This window comes from Crocodylus porosus, unplaced genomic scaffold (genome assembly GCF_001723895.1).
Source record: "Crocodylus porosus isolate Cpor-Errol unplaced genomic scaffold, CroPor_comp1, whole genome shotgun sequence".
Taxonomy (NCBI): Eukaryota; Metazoa; Chordata; order Crocodylia; family Crocodylidae; genus Crocodylus; species Crocodylus porosus.
This window is the reverse complement of record NW_017728948.1, coordinates 24,200,240-24,220,215: the sequence shown is the minus strand read 5'-3', so window position 1 is coordinate 24,220,215 and position 19,976 is coordinate 24,200,240. Positions and strand designations below refer to the sequence as shown.

The window sequence follows — 19,976 nt, the reverse complement described above, 5'->3', positions numbered from 1 at the left end:
TTTGGTTTCTTCTGTCTCTCTCTTTTCTGAAAAAAGGTTCATATTTTCTCTTTGCAAAACAGGAAAGCTTTCAAAATCATGAGCGTTTTGACAGGCAGGGGAAATAATTTCCCACTTACCTCTAATGATCAATTATGTTTTTGCTCTCTACTGGGTGGAATTGGGACTGCTAAATTGTATTGTAGGTCGTGTACTGCAAAGGCGATGTATTTTTTAGTTAAAACAGTAGAGGTTAGGGTGAAATCTGAAGTCTACTGAAGTCAAAACTCTTGATGTTTTGACAAAGGAAAATCTGAGTTTCATATATACTGTCAGTGAATTTTTGAATCATTACTGTATGCCTCATAGTGGCAAGCATGAAATCCTGATCAGCCACAGATTTGCTCTAGTTAGTATTATCTTAATTTTACATGTGGCATAGGAATGATGTGATTGAGACCATTGTCATAACTCCAGCATAGAAATATCCTATTGCCTGCCTCAAGTTTGATTACTAGAAATACAGAAAATATGCTTTAAAATGTTTTTCCCAAATATAATTTATATAATTTTCTGAGGTGTGAAGTGTATTCGGTGGTCCAAAATATTTTTTTAAAGACTTGGATGTGACTGATATACAGCAGCCATTGAAGTATTGCATAGCCACTATGATTGTACTTCTTTCTAAACTAATGAGTGGCATTGTGATTGGGTCTGTCTGTGGCCCATTTAATTCAATATTAAGAGGCTGTCTAATAATCCATGATGAAATTGAACAGGAAGAAATATTAAACTGTCTACTTAACCTGTTTAGATCAGAAGAGACTGCTTTTGCCTCAAAGCTGTTTTTCTTCTTTGTTTCACTATGGAAAAACTTTACTATCACATTTGCATCTGTTTGTAGGAATCTCTGTGGCCTTACTTATTTGGAGTGATTATTGTTCCTTCAGTGATCCAAGTTGGGATTTTGCCTTTCCTTCCTGAAAGTCCTCGCTATCTCTTACTTGAAAGGCATGACATACACAAAGCAGAAAAAGGTATGGTTTATATATTTTTCTCCCTATAGCGTTTATTTTTATATGAAAATGGCATACACTGGCAATGAATACATGCTTTTCCATAGCTTAATTGATAAATATTATGACAGCAAACAGTCCTTTTATGCTTATTCTCTCTTCCCATTATCTTTTTATGCAGTGAATTGGCTGCAAGCTTGCTTTATACCTGAAATTCCTTAGTTTTCTATGGAATAAGTACAGCATGGTCAGTGGTGTTAAAAGTTTTCCCAAACTACCCTTGTGTCTTCACTTGGCAGGATTTATCTAGAGGGATGAAAGATTAGTTCATTTTCCACAGACACTCATTATATACATGCTCAGCCTCACTGCTAAAGAGGTCACCAAATATGAAGCTTTTCTGTAGTAACTGAATTAAAGCTATATGCTTATGTATTTGAATAGGCTTTAGATAGTAAGCCCACTTTAAATTTAGGCCACATTCATTTAGGATGAGAAGCTCCAATACACCCTTGTCTTCCTGAGCCATCCATCCATATGCTGCAAGCGCTCTTGAGATCTGTTGGCTGTGCAGGACAGTTTCATTGCTGCATTCCCAGGTTCAGCATGTGCACGTGGAAGCAGGTTGGCGTGGCATGCCTGAGAATATTCCCTCCTGAAACACTGGGCATGGCTCTAATTGATTATTGATTTCAATTAAAGCTGTGGAGTGTCTAAGTATTGGCATGAGAGCCTGATTTTTAGGTTCTTGTGTCTGAAGCCTTGGTCAGGATCTCTGAGGGTGCATATAAATGTTACATTTTTACAAGCAGAATTGCAGTTCTTCCAGGAGAAGCCGTAGGTGTACAGCAAGTTTTCTATCGGAACAAAAAGGGCAGGTTCCATAAAAAAATCATTCCACTCCAGTGAGGTAGAAGTACCCCAGTAGAGTTTCTACTGGGAAAATGAATGCTTACGCACATACCGATAGGAGCCACCATGCTGCCCTCTGCTATCCCAGCATGCTTTGCTCTGTCCGTCCCTCCCCTGCCCTCCAGGGAGACAGTCCATCACTCAGGCTGGATTCCACTATTCCAGCCAAGCATAAAACAAACTACTCCTCCTGTCTCCTTTGGGGCCAAAACCCCCAGCCTCTTTCACCAGACCTGCACTGTACTCCAGAGGTGCAGGGAGATGATGTTGATGCAACTGTGTGCCTGTAGCAAGTTTGGTGCCCCAGGGTTCCCTTTTCCCTGGCTTGCCATGCCTTGATGTAATTAGTTAATTGTAAAAAGGGAGGCTGCCAGAGCAAGCCTTCATCTGTCCATCAGCCAACAGGTCCCTCCAGACTCTGCTGGTCCCAGTCCTGCCCCACAAGCACTAGGTGGGCCTTCCTGGCCTGTCCATGCCCCCCCAGGGCACCTGTTGCCTTAAGGGCTATTTGTGGCTTCCTTCTGCCCCTATAGCCACACCCATGCTTCACAGATGTCCCCAGTTATCATTTTGAGGCAAAAGCTGTCTCTTGTTGGACCCCTCTCAGCCTAGGTTTCCTGTGCCAGACCGGGCTTCCAGGCTTCAGCCTCTGTCTTGCCTCCCCTCCCCTTGAGCTGTGAGTCCCTGACCCAGGTCTCACCCCTCTTGGGCTGTGGACCCCTGGCTCTGATTTAACACCTCTTGGGCTGTGAGCCCATAGCCCAGATCTCATCCCTCTCTGGCTGTGGACTCCTAGCCATGATTTCACTTCTCTTGCCTCTGTGACTTTGGCCCTCGTTTTGTTTCTCATCTCCTTTCAGAACTCCATCAATAGTCCCCCTCCCCTGCCCAGGTCTGCATTCCACACTGATAGGCCCACACTGACAGGGTCCAGCTGGACCCTGATTAAAAAACTGTTTCCAGTGGCTGAGACCAGCCAGGCGACCCCATGAACATGCATCCCTCCAGCTGCAAAAAACTAATAAAGGCTTTATTTCATCAGAATGCGAAGGCTACCTAGCAGAAACTGGCATTAGGGTTCCTTTTACCATGCCCCACCATGAGGATGGGAGGCAGATAGGAAGGTTAGGCTGGAGATGTGTGAAGAGACATAGTTACAGGAAGTGGTGGCTCAGTATACAGAGTCAGTTCAGCAACCATCACCATGAATGTGCCCTGGCAAATGTGCAAGTTCTACAGTCATTGTTTATCATCCCAGCTGCCCAGGACAATCAGCTCCCACCAGGCCCTGCTCATCTCATGGAACCTGGAGTGCTACTCGGTGGTCAGGAGTTGATCCCAGAGCATCCCAGACTGCATGGCTTTCAATACGGCCTCATTTTCCTTGGTCTCATAAAGTGATCAGCCAGACCCATAAGGCTTGGTGGCCATACACACCAGTAAGGAGCCTTGTGTGGGAGTGTATGCAAAGGAAGTAGCATCCCTTGGGTCACCTGAAGACAGCCACAACAAATCTTCTTAAGTTTCCAGTGAGAGGAATGCAAGAGGACAAGGAGGTAGTAGGCAGCACTGCTCCTGGGTCCCTCAGCTCCTGTGAGAGAAGTTAGTTCGACTAAGAACTAACAAGAGAAGCTTTTATCTTGAAGTCTCACTGCAGAAAGCGAGGGAGGGGGGACTGTGAACAGGAGTTTGCTGGGGAGCACGCACATGCCTGCCAATCAGGGCTGCCCTTTGCACTCGACTGCTCTTGGTAGTTTCAGGAGCCAGAGGAGCCCACAAACCACAATGGGATGTGTGCATGGGAGCCCTTTGGCTGTGGCCCATTGGCAAGGTAGGTTGTTTGTGTAGCACTCACTAAACCCTCAAATGCTTGTACAGTGCTCTACTGGGTGAGTTTTCCAACCAGAGAAACAAAACCACTAGACTTCCAGTGGTTCAGTAGAATGGTTGTACATACCCTGAACCAAGCTGGAATAGTTCTGCGGAGAGGTTTAAAACAAGCTGAGAGTTTTAAATAAGGTCTAAAAAAGAGCTTGACAAGTTAATTATGGATTAGGATATTGTAGTAACTTTCAAAACTGCATTATAAAGCATTGTTTTGAAAATGAATCACGTTCAGTGGCTATTTTCTTCTGAAGATGACTATAGGCACTATATTGGAAAAAATGTGTTACATGTGTGCTTTGTGTTGTTGTTAATCTGTGACTTAAAGAGCTGATTATTTCACAGTTATTACATTCCCGTTTCCATGGTGATTAAAATAGAATTTTGCGGCTATCATAATTTGGGTTGTCAAAGGGAAGAATCCTTAGCTTTCTGCTCAAGACCGTAGGTTTGCTGTTTTTAAACACATTGGTTCATTTGTAAAATACCTGCACATGGATTCTTGCATTCCTTTTAGCTGGGTTGAGCTCTTGTACCAAATCAGGACGTTTTAGAATTAACAGAACACATGACTATCTGGAGACATCATCTAAATGTAGTAAGTAATTTACAGCCAACTCAAGAGCTAATTTTCTTTCTGGCATGAGTACTATTCTATACATTGTTTTCCTTTTTATGTATGATATCCTGCCACTATAGTAATATTTTCCATCAGTGCATTTAATGATGCGACTAACAACTGTCATGAATGGTTAATCCTCTCTTTCATCTTCTTCCTAGAGACAGATGTGTGTATGTGCAGAGGACAGTGTATTGTTTTGATAGTGTTCTGGATTTGGATGTTTTTAGTATATGTTGTGTTGTGTCACACTGTTAGACCTGGGCAAAACTCTCCGCATTTTCTTTGATGCAGTTTTATGAGTAGTAAACAGAGTAGTAAGCGGAGAGAAAATGCATAAAAAAATGCAAACCAAACGGGGCCATTCCTTGGCCTGGCTTTTGATGAGAATGATTTCCCAGAGCTGAAATTCAGTACTTTGTAGAGGGTGAATTAAGAGCTATGCACGTGCATGAAGCAGGTAAATAATGCCTAGACCCATGCTGGCACTCTGTCCAGATTCTGACCCAAAAATCTGACACCTGATCACTTCCCAGTTGTTAGTTACACTTTGGAGCTGCCTCTGCCTTCATATTAACACCTAAAAATATAAAACTATAATTCATCATCTAGCTTAGCAGTTTCTGTCCTTTAGGACTCTACTGGATGCCGCAGACTCTTAAGGCTATATTGTAGACTGTTCCAAAAGACCTGTGTGACCCATCGTGTTCATAAGATGTTCATAGTGACTGTGTTTTCTCATGTAGAACAAGGGTTGAATTTGGTAATTCTGCTGCTTTAAAAGGAAAACAAAACTGTAGATTCCCAAGACCAGAACATACTAGACAAAATTTGATGCAAATTTAACAGAAAGATTCTTTAACAAGCTGGCATAAAGTTTGGGCTTTATTTAATTGCAATGATCAGTGCTTATAATGGCTCAACAGCACTTTTTACATACGTATTCTGAGAACGAGTTTATTGGTAATCTGGCAATAAAGGATGTGGTTGGCAAAATAAAGGAAGATTTTGAAGTGGAAGGCAAACCTGTAATCATAAAAGCAGTGATATCAACACCCAGTTGCCAATGACTTAGTAGTTGAAATAAGTTTTAGTAACCAACTTACTGGAAATAGCTTTCTTGAGTCAAAAAAGTGATAGATGGGCAGTCAAAGAGACTACACTTTTAAATTTAGAAGCTTTTCTAATGCAGGAGTCTTATACCATTAAATCTTATAAAATGGAGAATATCATTATGCCCATTTATAAATCCATGGTGTGTCCATACCTTCAATACTGTGCCCAGTTCTGGTCCCCATATCTCAAAAATGTAGAGAAGGCACAGAGAAGGGCAACAAAGATGAACAGTGGCATTGGGGGACTTTCATATGAAGCCATCCAAAGAGGTTACATCTGTTCAGTTTAGAAAAGAGATTCTTGAGGGGGACATGATAAGAGTTTACAAAATACTTATGGTGAAGAGAATGTCATTAAGGATTTAGTAATCGCTTCTCGGCCTCTTGAAGGCTCAGATGGAGTGAAAACATTTACTGTCTCTCTCAATACAAGAACTAGGGGTCACAACATGAACCTAGTATGTAGTAAGTTTAAAACTAACAAAAGGAAGTTCTTTTTCACACAGCGTGGATTTAAAGTCTGGAACTCACTGCCAAAAGATGTTGTGGTTGCTGACAGCTTAGCCAGACTCAGAAAGGGATTGGACAAAACCCTGGTTGTACCCTGTTGACTGTTCTTTTCAGCATCCTCTCTCTGTCACTGTGATGTTTCACATGCAAGATGGACCAATGGCCTGACCCAGTAAATGGAAGTTCTTATGTTCTTATACAATCTTATCTTCACAGAATATATTAACGTCAGAAATGTATGTTGAAAGCCTTTTTCCTACTAAATCAAGTCATCCTATATAATGTTATAAGTTTTGCTGTGGATTTTGTCTCATCATAGAATTATGTAAAAGCTGGTCTGTGAAAGAGATGAAGTATTTAAGACATTTGAATGCATAAGTCTTTGGAAAATACATTTTAAAAGGCTATTTTAAAGTTTATAACAAGGAGGATAAAGTGAATCTTCCAGATTATTTTACAGTAGCATAAATCCAAAAGGATAATGTAGACAATGGGATCAACTAGTTCTACCCTGCCATTTTTCTGCCTTTCCTTGTACCCTTTCTTTTTATGCTGTTGTGAACCAATAACCACGTAAGGACAGTTGGTCCAATTATCTCCTCTGATGTCAGTATAAATGTAGAGTGACATCTCTGAGTATAGCAGGACAGTTCAAATGCAGGATAGGTAACAGGATATGGAAAGATCTGATCAATAGATATCAAGGAAAAACAGAAAAGAGTAGAACAATAAGATATTGTGTGCAAATAGAAGCCACAGAAAAGTGAGCCATAAAAAAGCATAAACTTAATACAAAATATAAGATACTGCTTTGATTTCTCTTCATAACAGTCAGATATTATAAGAGAGGTGGGCAATTATTTCAGCTGGATGGCTGCTTAAAGAGTCTTGGTGACCTGTCAAGGGCTGTATGAGTAGTCCTGCCCCTTAGCAGTTGCCTTGCCTGCCTGATTGCTATCTTGGGGTCAGAAGTCCTACCCCAACCCCTGACCTTTGCCACTGGAAGTCCTTCCCCTTGCTCTCTGGAAATACTCCTTTTGGGAGGGAAGGTTGCCATCTTAGAACCAGAAAAAAACCCAAATCATATGCTAAAGGTCAAACACCTACTATAATATATTTTAATTTTATTACAGAAAATATTTTGTCATGATTTGTGTTTGCATAGTATATATAGAGGTAGTTACATAATAATTCAAAAATAAATTCTTAGTTTTGTATATGGTGTGGTGTGTGCATGGTGGGGGGGGTGTGTGTGGTGGGATGTGGGTGTGTGAGGGGTTGGGGGTGTGGCTGTTGTGTGGGGGGTAGTGGTGGCAGGGTGTGGGTGTGCAAGGGAAGGTGCAGGGGTGTGGGAACCCTCTACACTCCCCCCACGGTGCATCAGCAGACACAGTGCTCAGTGCACAGGTACCCAGTGGGGTGCAGCTCCGGCTAGCACTGCACTTCGCAATGAGGGGTGCACTCTCCCTTGGGCTGCCTGTATCACTGGCCCTCCCTGCTACTTGTGCACAGCCCCTGCACTCCCTGGGCACGGGAGGCAAGCCCTACATGTTAGAGCCAGCTGGCTTCCCTGCTGGGACTGTCCAGCACAGGAGAGAAACTTCAGGCACTGAAATGTGTGCTGCCTTCCCCACAGGAGCTGTGCTGCAGGGGAAGGAAGTCCTAGGCTTGGAAGGCCAGCTGCATGAATTCAGCTTGGCCTGGGGACTTGGCACTCACCAGCCCCCTTTTACTCCCCTGACCCTGGCCAGGATGGGAATGCATAGCCTCCAATGTCTCAGCAGCCCCCCTACTGTCTTCCATGATTTCTGCACCACCCCCCCGACTGATCCCAGCTCCCCCCTTACCCAGCCCCCCAGTAGACTCATTAGAGCAGGCAAACATAGGACCATTTGCCTGGGGTTGGCTAGGGAGCTCCCTGTGTTCTCCCACAACCCACAATTCGTTAACAGATGAGGGAGTCTTTATTTTTTTCTTTTCTTTTATTTCATTTCCAATAAAAATGCTTTAAATTAACCTTGACATAAAATGCTGTACATAGCCATACAGGATTTTAAAAGAAACCAAGGAGGCCTGTGGAGGGATGCCACAGCCTCCATACTTCTCTGCCTCCCATCTCTGGGCTGCTTCATGCTGCAATCCCCCTCTCTCCCACCTGTTCACTAAGACTAGGGAAAAAGCCTATGGGTGTAGACACATATCTTAAGTCTACTTACAATAAGCCAAGTTAACTAAATTGACTTAAGCAACATTAGAGCATACGTATGTGCAGCTCCTTGACGTGGTGGCAGTCTCAAAGGTGTATTATCTTGCACTGCATTTAAGTAGACTCTGCTGCACATATATGTGTACTCTCTGACGGTTAAGTCAACTTAAAAAAATTAAGTTGACTCAACTGTTAGAAAGTTAGTACATAGGTACACACCCAGTGTGTCCTAGCTCCTGACCTGCTTACCAGACCTCTACTGTCAAATCAGAGCTGTGCAGCTAAGAAACAGTATTAACCTTCAACATGTGAGTGCTCACAACATGTTCTAACTTTAATCCTGCTTAACATTCCACAGATTTATTATGGTCTAGGTGTAATGGGTATCTATGAATGTGTGATACGTCCCTAAGCATGCTTTCACAAATTGGGAAAAAAGGAGGCCTTGCCAAATCATAGATTTCGATATAGTTGTAAGAGCATATCATATAAATGAGTAAAGGAATTAAATGGGCATCCCAGCTTGCAAAAGAAAAATAATATTGCTGCATGTTAAATGTCAAATAACTTTCTGTATCATGTCACAATAGCACCTGCTGGTAACATGTGAAAGCTGATTCTCTAACAGTATCAGTCATACATTAAAACACCCACAGCTATCAAAGGAGCATTACAAGCAAGTACTTTCAGAGTAGGACAAAAATTCTTCTGTGCTTTAGCCTGCTCAGTATGCTTTGTAAGAATTATAACAATAAGTGGATTTTAAAAGGAGGGTTTTGAGCTGATTTTGTTTAATATGCTGAAGAAACTTGGATGGCAAAAATCTTTAAGCCAAATTATATGATGAGAAATGGCTGCAAATCAGATGACATAAATGGAGTTACAATTTGCTCTGGGTTTAGGCAATATTATTTTTTACCTTTTCGTTGCTTGTGCTTCATCATATTTCACTGAAGGCTTTCTAAATTTTTGTTACTATAAAATAAAGTATTGTATGGCTGTTGTTTAGAGTTGTATATGGAAACTTCTTAATGAAACTAGTAAACCATATTGGCTGGGGTGCAAACGTGGAAGCATGAGGCCATGTTTGTCCATGTGTGTGCAAGGAGCATTGAATGAGTCGGCTCTCTTAGTTTTCACCGTAAGTATAGTTAGTAAATCCAAATAAAAAGATCTCAAATTTATTTTTAATCTTTGCCCAGTTTTTTTTGTGTATTAATTATTCTCTGCTCCTTCAAATGATTAATTTCTTGCTACAAGTTTAATTGTTATGTAAATCCGATTTAACAAAGTCCGTCCAAATTATTCTTTTGGTTACTGGTTAATGGCATCATTACATTCCAGATTCAAAAGCTGTGAAATTGGATGAATTTCTGTGGAATTTGCTGTACAGTCAGAGTCCTTAATGAATACATAATGATGAATCCTGTATGTCTGGTATCACATTTAAGAGGAACTAAATATTAAACAAAATGTATTTAAGAATAATTCGTTTAGATTTTGCACATAGCACCTTCCCTCCAAGAGGTACAAAATATTCTAATATTATAAAAGCTGTAGTCTGTCTGTTTGTCTGTCCATAACGCTTTATTTGCACTCTGATTGGTTGATGGAAACAACCAATCAGAGTGCAAATACAGCATTCAGACAAGAGGTAGTGGCATGGTGGAGCGCTGCCATGATGGTGGGGACACAGGGGACCCTGCCTTGCTCCCTGGAGGTGGCCCCCCATCATTCACAGGGAAGGGAGGCAGGTGAAAGTGGGCCGGGCAGACAGGAGAAGAAGCAAGCCTGTCCCCAAAAACAGCAGCAGAGTGGGGGGCGCAGGGCTCAGCCCCACAATGGTGTGGGGGCAGGCCCTGTCAAAATGGAAACAAGTGGGAGGGGGCCGCCGGGCCTGGCCCTGCCCTGCAATGGCAGCAGGGTGGGGAGGGACCAGCACAGCCCTGAAGTTGAGCAGGGGAGAGGAGGGGGGCCGGACACAGGCTTCTGTCCCTGCCTGCCCCGCCACCCCCATGTCTTTCTTGATGGGCAATTGTTATTTCACAAATACCAACGAAATAAAACTAGTCAGACAATAATAAAAACTTGGGCACTCATTATCTTTTGAAGATCTGAGCTTGTAACATCTGTACTGTTACCTCTGTTTCCCATTTCTTACTATGTTCCTTCTGTTTCTCCCTCAAAACTCTCTGCACCATCTCCCATCTGCTCTGCTGCACAACAGCATTCTCCTTCTCTAAAGTAATGGCTCTTTCCTCCACAACTGGGGAAATGTTTACAGCCAAGGTTTTCTGTGGGCAAAGTATTTAGCAATTTTGGCTATCTCTGTTTCTGCCTATCTGAACTGCCTCAATGGAGCATGTTTTTAAGAACTTAATTTGGGGTTCTGATTCATTGCACACAGGCCACTGATGCTATATCAAAAACTTTTTTTCTTCACTGAATTAATTCCACGGTCTCCCTCCAGGACAAGGGAGGACTCCGGGACTTCCCATTCTGTCCAGTCAGGGGGATGGACCAAGGTGGTCCTAAGGCCTGCCGCACCAAGGCCCCTGCCCCGCCGGAGCTTAGCAACAGGTACGAAACTCTTGCAGCCCCAGCAGAGACTGCTGAGTTGCCAGCTCCCACAGGCAACACAGGCTTAACTGCAGCTACTGCCCCCATTCTCCCCAAGACAAAACGTGTTTGTTGTGGGAGACTCCATCCTGAGGGGGACTGAGGAGGTAGTCTGCCTCCCCGACCCCTTAGCCTGGGAAGTCTGCTGCTTCCTGGGGGCCCACATCTGAGACATTGCAGAGAAGATCCCTAAGCTCCTCCAGCCCACAGACCACTATCCCATGCTCCTTATTCATGTGGGCACCAATGACACAGCTCGGAGTGTTCCCAGCCTGGTCATGAGGTGCTACAGGGATTTGGGAGCAGGGCTAAAAGGTCTGGGGGCACAGGTGGTGTTCTCTTCAATCCTCCCAGTCACGGAGTATGGGCTGAGGAGGAAGAGGAGGATCCAGGTAGTTAACCAAAGACTGCAGTGCTGGTGTCATCGAGAAGGCTTTGGCTTCCATGACCACAGCCTGCTCTTTGGCAAGACAGGTAATGAGCTGCTGGGAAGAGATGGCCTCCACCTCTCTCCACTGGGGAGGAGGCTTTTCTCAGCCAAACTGGCTGACCTGGTCCACTGGGCTTTAAACTAAGCCCACTGGGAGACGGGGGGGACTACCTCCTGTGCTGGCCCGCTGAGCAACCATTGCAAAGCCAGACGGCCAAAGCACTTAAGGGAGCCCACCCCTGCCTCAGCCCTGGTACAATCTGTGGGCAAGGAAAGAGCCCCCAAGGGGACACTTGCCTGCCTGTACCCAAATGCCAGGAGCTTGGGAAATGAACAGGAGGAACTCGTCCTCCTGCTTAATGCAAATAATTATGATGTCATAGGGATAACAGGGACCTGGTGGGACTCCACCCATGACTGGAGTATAGATGGCTATATCCTGTACAGGAGGGATCAAGTAGATAAAAGGGACAGGGGTGTAGCTCTCTATGTTAAGGAAAGCTACGCATCCCTGCAAGCTGATGTTGGCAGCCAGGGTGGATGACTGGAGATGCTCTGAGTTAAAATCCGTGGGGAACATGGCACAGGAGACACAACAGTGGGAGTCTACTACAGACCTCCCACCCAAAGTCAAGAGCTTGACCAGGAGTTTGCCCGGGAACTGGCTGCAGCTGCATGATCCACGACCATGGTTGTCGTGGGTGACTTCAGTTACCCAGACATCTCACGGGATGATCACTCAGCAAAATCCAAGCGGTCACAAAGCTTCCTCTTGTGCATGGATGACCTCTACCTGACTCAAGAAGTCTACAGGCCAATGCGAGGTAAAGCATTGCTCGACCTGGTACTAGCTACTGGGGATGACCTAATTGGCGACCTAGTGATCAATGGAAAGCTGGGCGACAGCAACTACAAGCTGATCACCTTCACCATCCACTGTAAAGCTGGCAAGTCAGTCAGCAACATGGAAGTCCTTGGCTTCAGGGAAACCGACTTAGACAAGCTCAGGAGGCTTTTCAGTGAGGCCCTAAGGGACCATGACCCCAGGGGGAGGGGAGTTCAGGAAGAGTGGTTACTTCTCAAGGGAGCGATCCTCAGTGCACAAACTACGTCTGTTCCATCTCAGAGGAAAGGCAACAAGAGGGCACAGCAACCCCCCCTGGCTCTCTAGGGATCTAGCAGACCTCCTGAGGCTATAAAGAAAGGCTTACAAAGGATGGAGGATGGGATTCACCTCCAAGGAGGAATATTCTGCACTGGTCTGGTCCTGCAGGGAGCAAACCAGGAAAGCTAAGGCTCCAACTGAACTCCAAGTAGCTTTAAACATCAAGGACAATAAAAAGTCCTTTTTCAGATATGTGGGGAGCCGGAGAAAAAGCAAGGGCAACATTGGACCCCTGCTGAACCAGATGAGACAACTGATGCCCAGGAAAAAGCCAACCTATTAAATGGGTACTTTGCATCTATCTTTCATCAGTCCCATGGGACGCCCATGCCCACTACGGGACAGGGAGGTCTGGGTGAGAGAGATGCTCTGCCCTCCATTAATGCTGTCCTCATGAAGGAACACCTTGAGAGGCTGGATACCTTCAAGTCAGCCAGCCCTGACAATCTACACCTCAGGGTGCTCAAGGAACTGGCGAATATCATAGCCCAGCTTCTGGCATGGATCTTTGAAAACTCCTGGCACTCTGGTGTAGTTTCCGAAGACTGGAAGAAGGCCAGTGTGGTGCCTATCTTCAAGAAAGAGAGGAAAGTGGATCCGGCTAACTATAGGCCCATCAGCCTGACTTCTATCCTGGGGAAGATCTTAGAAAAGTTTATTAAAGAGGCCATCCTTAATGGATGGGCCAACACCAACATCCTAAGGGATAGCCAGCACGGGTTTGTTGCATGTAGGTCTTGCTTGACCAATCTCATTTCCTTCTACGACCAGGTGACCTATCACCTGGACAAGGGAGAAGAGATTGATGTCATATATCTTGACTTCAAAAAAGCCTTCGATCTGATATTCCATGATCACCTCTTGGCAAATCTGGCCAATTATGGCCTTGGGTCCACCACGATCCGCTGGCTGGGGAACTGGCTCCGTGGTCGGACCCAGAGGGTGGTAATTGACGGAAGTCAATTATCATGGTGCCCTGTAACCAATGGGGTCCCCCAAGGCTCGGTCTTTGGACCCATATTGTTCAACATCTTCGTTAATGATGTGGATATTGGAAAAACACAGGCTCAGGGGTGACCTGATGGCCACCTATAAGTTTATCGAGGGTGACCACCAGTACCTGGGGAACATTTGTCCACCAGAGCCCTCCAAGGGATGATGAGGTCGAACGGTTATAAACTACTACAAGACTGTTTCAGGCTGGACGTAAGGAGAATTTCTTTACTGTCTGAGCCCCCAAGGTCTGAAATAGCTTGCCATCAGAGGTGGTTCAAGCACCCACATTGAACATCTTCAGGAACAAATTGGATGCTTATCTTCTTGGGATCCTATGACCCCAGCTGACTTCCTGCCCTTTGGGCAGGGGGCTGGACTCGGTGATCTTCCGAGGTCCCTTCAAGCCCTAATGTCTATGAAACCAATGAAAATTAATTAGAACCAGCTGTCTAGAATTTAAAGTTTCCATATGCTGTCACCTGATGAGGAATAGAAAAGTACTGAAAGGAGTGTATACGTGTCAGGTCAAGATGGGGGGAAGATGGGGAGGAGATGTGATATGGATAAAGGCCGAGTGAGAACAGCACAGCGGCCTTCAGGGTAAGTTTATCAGGAGACAGCTTGAGAAAACTCGCTCGGCTCTGCCAGACACCAAGATGAGTCACTGTCAGACTGCCAAGAGCCTGGTGCGGGGGGTCTGGTTGACCTGTATGTGATTTATCAGTATATAAAGCAGCCTGTTTTTTACTTTCGTTGAGCATCAGCTGCCTCTTGCTGTTCTCCCATGGCTATGCAAAATAAAGCACTTCTGTTAGCCAAACAGTGATCCTGTCTGAATTTCTACATCACCCCTAATCATTAGAGCCCTCCATTTCTTCTGAATGAGTGATATATCAGCATTTTGTGAGAAGCATCTCTGGCAAATTATCATCAAAGAGAGGTAAGAGACCCAGATAAACAAAATAAAAGATGGGAGACTCCCTTTTCAGCCATTATCCCCAACAGGAAACTGACCTGTAAATAAAATGTTTCATAGAGACTTCCAGTAAGGTTAAGAGTCAAATGGCTTATCCTTTTTTTGAGAACAAAAATTGTTACTGCACTTGTGCCAACAGCACAAATTAAAAAATAAAGTTAATAAAATCAGACATAACATATATAATTGGTTGGGTAGTACACTCTCTCTGCTAGTTCAGGATCATTGCCTATCTTGGTGAGTTTAAATAATGTACATATCAGAGCTTCCTACCACAGCTCCTGGAAGAGTCCTCCTGTCTCTTCCTTATTCAAACAAACTTGAGAAACCCTAACAAGTTATGCTGATACATAAAGTTATATAGAAAGAGAAGGAAATTAGAAATGCAAGGGTAAGCGTTGAGTAGAAAGAAAATTATTTTATGCTTTCCAAAACATTTAGTGTGGCTGGCTATGAACTGTGCATTAAAACAATTTGTTATAATTCAGTGATCTGTTGAAACTTCAGGTGTTTGTGAAGTTATCCTACTGGCAATTATATCTCTAGTTGTAACTGCAGGAGGGAAAGAAAAAAATTAATATTTTTTATCTATTTTGTAATTATCAATCATTTTTGTACTGGCATTTTTTACCTCCTCCTAGAAATATGGCACATCTCAATATGTAGATTGGACTGATTGTTTAATTTTCACTTGAATGCAACTGAGTTTTTGACTGTGCACCCTGCAGGGATGTTGCACATTCTGAGGACAGGAAAAATAAAGACAATTGTGCATTGACCTGATTTACACTATAAAACAGATGCTTAAAACATTGGGACTGTTTAAAAGTAAAGCTCTTTGCTGTGTCATAAATTATTATTTTCTTGACTTGTTTTTCATAACTAATCTTCCTAATAATGAAGAAGATACTATAAAAATGGTAGCCAAATCTATCCATATTATATTTATATGGTAGATTTTAGAATTTGTCATACATATGTACCTCAAGTTCTACAAACACAAGTATTTAGAATGTCATTAATAGTAATTAAATGTTGACACAAGACAAAAACTCACCTGCTTGGCCTCAATCTCAAATAAGCTGGGACTCTGAGAAATCATTTACCTGAATGAATTGTAGTAGAAATGTGTGTTTAAATCTGGTCTGCGTTAAGCTGAGTTCCCCAGTAAATGATCTTCTCTTTGTAAAGGCCTGGCTACCAGCCTCCTTTTTTCTAAATGACACTTTAAAAAATTATCTCTTGTGTAAACCAGTTGTCAGAGCAATTAAGGATTTCAAATCATAGGGCTGGAAAGACTTCAATGGTCATCCAGTTCAGCTCCCCTGCACTAAAGCAGATTTTGCCTGATAGATCAAACCATTCCTGACAGATGCCTATCCAGCCTTTTCTTAAAATCCTCCGGTGAAGGAGAATCTATAATTTCCCAGGGCAGTTTGTTCTAATAGCTAGCTGCTCTGATATTTAGGAAGCTTTTTGTGAGGTTTTAATATCAATCTGCCTTTGAAAACCATTGTTTCTCATTCTATCCTAAGCAGCTGGGAAGAAGCTGCTTCAAAGATCTTTATGGCAATATATTAGACCTATAATCATGTCATCCCTCAATCTGCTTTTTCTCCTGATGAAGCAATTCAGGCTCCTTTAACCTTGCTTGATATGGTTTGCTTTTCAAACTCCTCCTCAGCTTTGTTACTCTTCTGTATTTTCTCCAGTTCAGATCCTTCTCAAAATGTGGCTCCAAAAACTGAACACAGTACTTCAGTTCAGCTCCACACCCTAAAGCTAGTGACCAAAATTTAAAAAAATGACTAATGATTTCAGGAGCCACCATCTTAAGGTTCCTGACCTGAGTAGCTTCATCTTCAGTCACCCCTGAAAGGTGTTTGCAATTAGGGCATGCAAAAATGAATTGCTAGTTGGGTCTGAAAAGTTTGGCTCATAACTCTAATACCACTGATAATGTAATTGGTAGTCACTATAGATCTTGAATCATTGATATTATTTGGTACTCTTTTTTGCTTCTCACCGTTCTTTTTTTTCTTTGGTGTGCTAACGTGTCTTTATGCCACCATTTGGTGTATTTATTTACTAATAATGCTACAGTTCAGGAATGTCAGTCCTTAATGGATTTATGCCATTTGAAGAGCTGTTGGAGAGTATCCAGTCCATTGCTTCATTAAGCAATGAGTACTATTTGTAGTATAAAAGATTGGCTGTGAATGCTGAAAGTTTTTAGATAATACTGGACACAGCTGTGGGTAAGCCAAAAATACTCTGGGCTTTTTAGTAAAATTAAAGCAGTTTTATCACTTTTCTTCTCAATAAAAAATCACCACTATTATTTCCTTTAAAAGGAGTAATTTTAAGAGGCCCACTGAGTAAAAAATTGTTTCTGAGACAGGCATCCCACAGTGTGCACGAGTGCCTGGTTGTAGGAACTTGCATAATGCATTTGTTTCTCTGTAGCAGAAATCATTCTAAGTTTTTGAACATTTAAATACCAGTTATGAGGCCAAGCCCCAGGATGTGTCCTTGAGATGTTAATGAAAATATCAGCAATTTATACCACGTTCACTTTAGAAGTATGAGTTCTTTGAAAAGTGATTAACAGCTTCTAGCAATGGTGTGAGAGCACATTCACCATGAAAAGGTAGTGCAATAAATCCTCTGCTTGCACTTACATAAGGAAAGCGGTGTGTATCTGATATCCAGCACTCTGTTCATGAGAATTAGGAAAATACTGCTTGTTTTGGATAATTCTGTGTGATAGTGGCTAGCAATCTTTACAAGCCACGGGCTGGAACAACCTGGCTGTAGTCTGTCATGGGTGAGTAACAACACATCAGTGGCAGAAGGCGGCACGTGTTCCCAGGCCAGGAAGCTGGGAGCTGTGCTTGTGCTGCAATCACTTTCTTCACTCTGTAGCTTCCAGCCGGTGGGGAACTGAGCTTGGGCCAGAAATCCGGAAGCCGTGTCTGCATTGCCAAGTTGAGTTCAGAATCACCTCTGAAGCCTTGGTTACATTCCCACCCAGTTAGCACCCTCCACTGTTTTTGCACTATTGTAACTGCGTGTAACATATTTTACTGGGGATTTTATATGAAACACTAAATAAGGAAGAAGACAGGGCAGAGTGGTACCTTATAGCCCAACTCATTCAAAAGGATAATCTAAACAATGGGATTTATAAGTTCTACCCTTTCATTTGTATGTCTTTATTTCTAGCCTTTCCTCTTATGCTGTTGTGAGGCATGAGTTTCCATAGGCTGCAGTCTAGTTTGTCAGACGCTATAAATGATCATCTGACACATGAGGTAGAAAACGTTAGAGCTCAACCTAGGTCACTTTGCAGCCAGACCAAGAATGCAGCATTGGGCCGGCAAATGGACAGAACCAGCACAAGGGCTCAGGCCAGCATGTGGTTGGATTTGGTATATAGGGTCTGGCTGGTGTGCTAAATCACACCCACAGACCAACTCCACACACTGACTCCATGAGAATCCAACCTACAGACTGACCCCAAACCACTTGTCAGCCCTATGGTGCCGAAAGGTTGGGTATTACTGGTCTACAGCCAAACTCTATGTTACAGCCATATCTGCCTGTAAAGCTTTTTTTGTTTTGCATAAGCTATTAAATGGCTTTCTAATGCACATGACTATATATTTGCAGCATTTCGGACCTTCCTTGGAAAAGCCGATGTGTCTTATGAGGTAGAAGAAGTGTTAGCGGAAAGTCGACTACACAGAAACGTTCAGTTAGTGTCCGTCCTGCAGCTTCTGAGAAACCGCTCTGTGCGCTGGCAGATCATTACCGTGGTCGTCACCATGGGCTGCTACCAACTATGTGGGCTTAATGCTGTAAGTGTACTTTCTCCATACACAACCTGCTAACGGGTTGACCTGTATTCTTGTTATATAGCCTCCTATTTTGACAATCTTTGTTTCATTTTTCTGCTGTTCCTAATTTTTAATTATTTTTGGTGCACTAGTTCTGGAGAGCCCCAACAGAGACCAAGCTTACACCAGACTGAATACTAGAGACTGTCCAGTTACATTAATTTCAGTGGAGTAAATGGTCTGGGGGGAGGGGGGATGGAGGGGGCAAAGATATTAACAGTTCTCTGTACAACAGGAAAACATGTTTGGCATTTTGAGTACAGAGACCTCAGCCTGTGCTACCACAAAAATGTTCCTTATTAAAGATAGAGGAAAAGAAGAAAAATAATTAAAACATTTGAAATTTACAGTATTAAATAAGCCTTTTGGTTTCCTTCAATTTGTTTTTTTTGAAGAAAATTCCCTGTTTGGCAGCCTTTTTGCAATAACTGTTTTCAGTGGGGAAAAAGACGTTAGTTGAAAAGGGCTGGTGTGGTGATTGTTCTTGTTGAGGAAATCTAATCCAGCTTCCTTGAAGACAGAACAAGACAGACCCACAGAAGGAGAAAGGAAAGAACATCAAAGACAAAAAGTACAGCTTCTGCTTCTGGTGCTGGCTCTTACAGCCTTGCTGCTAGACAAAGACAGTCTGAGCACTTGCTCTTGTTAACCACTGGGAGACTTGGCAAACTTGTACTCTAAGTAGGGTAATTATTACACTGTTTTCAGCTGCCTTTTCTGGCTCTCAATCATATTGCAAAAGATACAGTCTTGACTGGCTAGCCAGATACTTTATTTAAACAGAAGGCAAAACAGAGACACAGAAGGAAGAATTAAGGTGGTAAGGAAATGAAAATGAGGGAGGAGATGACTGAAGGACACACCTTTTATGATATACCTGGTTCAAAGCTTTCCTGAAGTCAGTGGAGGGACTGTTATAATCTAGGTCAGTGGTTCTGAACTGGGGGTACATGTACTCCCAGGGGCTCATCAGAAGCCTCATATGAGGGGTCATGACATATATTTCATACCTTGTCTAACACAGGTCGAAGGGCCTAAAAAAATAATTTCCCATTGAAAGGGGGTATGTGAAGTCTCACTCTGAGACCAAGAGCTACATTGACTGAAAAAGGTTCAGAACTGCTGATCTAGGTCTACCCCAGCATACAGTCTGGTCAGATTATCAACCTGATCCGTGATAAAGGCCCAGAGGCACCAGGATGGATCATGAGGTATGACAGTCATGTTGGTAAAGCTTGCTACTTTTACTACCCTCCCGGTGTGTGTAAAACTAGGAACGCCCCCCCCCCCCCCAAAAGACTAAAGAATACCTTAATTTATTCTCACATTTTTTTCCATCAAGTAGGCCTGATTTACAATATATCCATTTTGGCCAATTAATTTCTAGTCTTAAGTGCTGCTTGTTTACCAGACACAATCCTAACAGTTAGTCCTTGAGTTGTTCTGTCTTGACTTGCAAATAGTTATAAATAACAGTAAAAGTTATGGTAACAGGTCACTTTGGACATGCTATTTGGATAGTTTTAAGTCAGTACACAATAAACCCCTCCTGAAAGAGTTAATCTAACAGAGGTGGAAGAGGAAGCAGAAATACAGAGATGTAAGAGGTAATATTTTAAAGAGTGACATAGGCATTTAGGAGCATAACTC

At 43.0% G+C, this 19,976-nt stretch overlaps 1 protein-coding gene across 2 annotated transcripts in view; it reads left to right on the top strand.

Moving 5' to 3' along the window:
* The window catches only part of SLC2A9 (solute carrier family 2 member 9), a 198,671-nt gene that overhangs the window by 109,808 nt on the left and 68,887 nt on the right, over nucleotides 1-19,976 (top strand). For both annotated transcript variants that reach the window (XM_019553389.1, XM_019553390.1), the window contains 2 exons: nucleotides 884-1,016; nucleotides 18,100-18,287. In XM_019553389.1, the coding sequence (XP_019408934.1) occupies nucleotides 884-1,016; nucleotides 18,100-18,287 (321 nt within the window). The remainder of the gene's footprint in view (nucleotides 1-883; nucleotides 1,017-18,099; nucleotides 18,288-19,976) is intronic.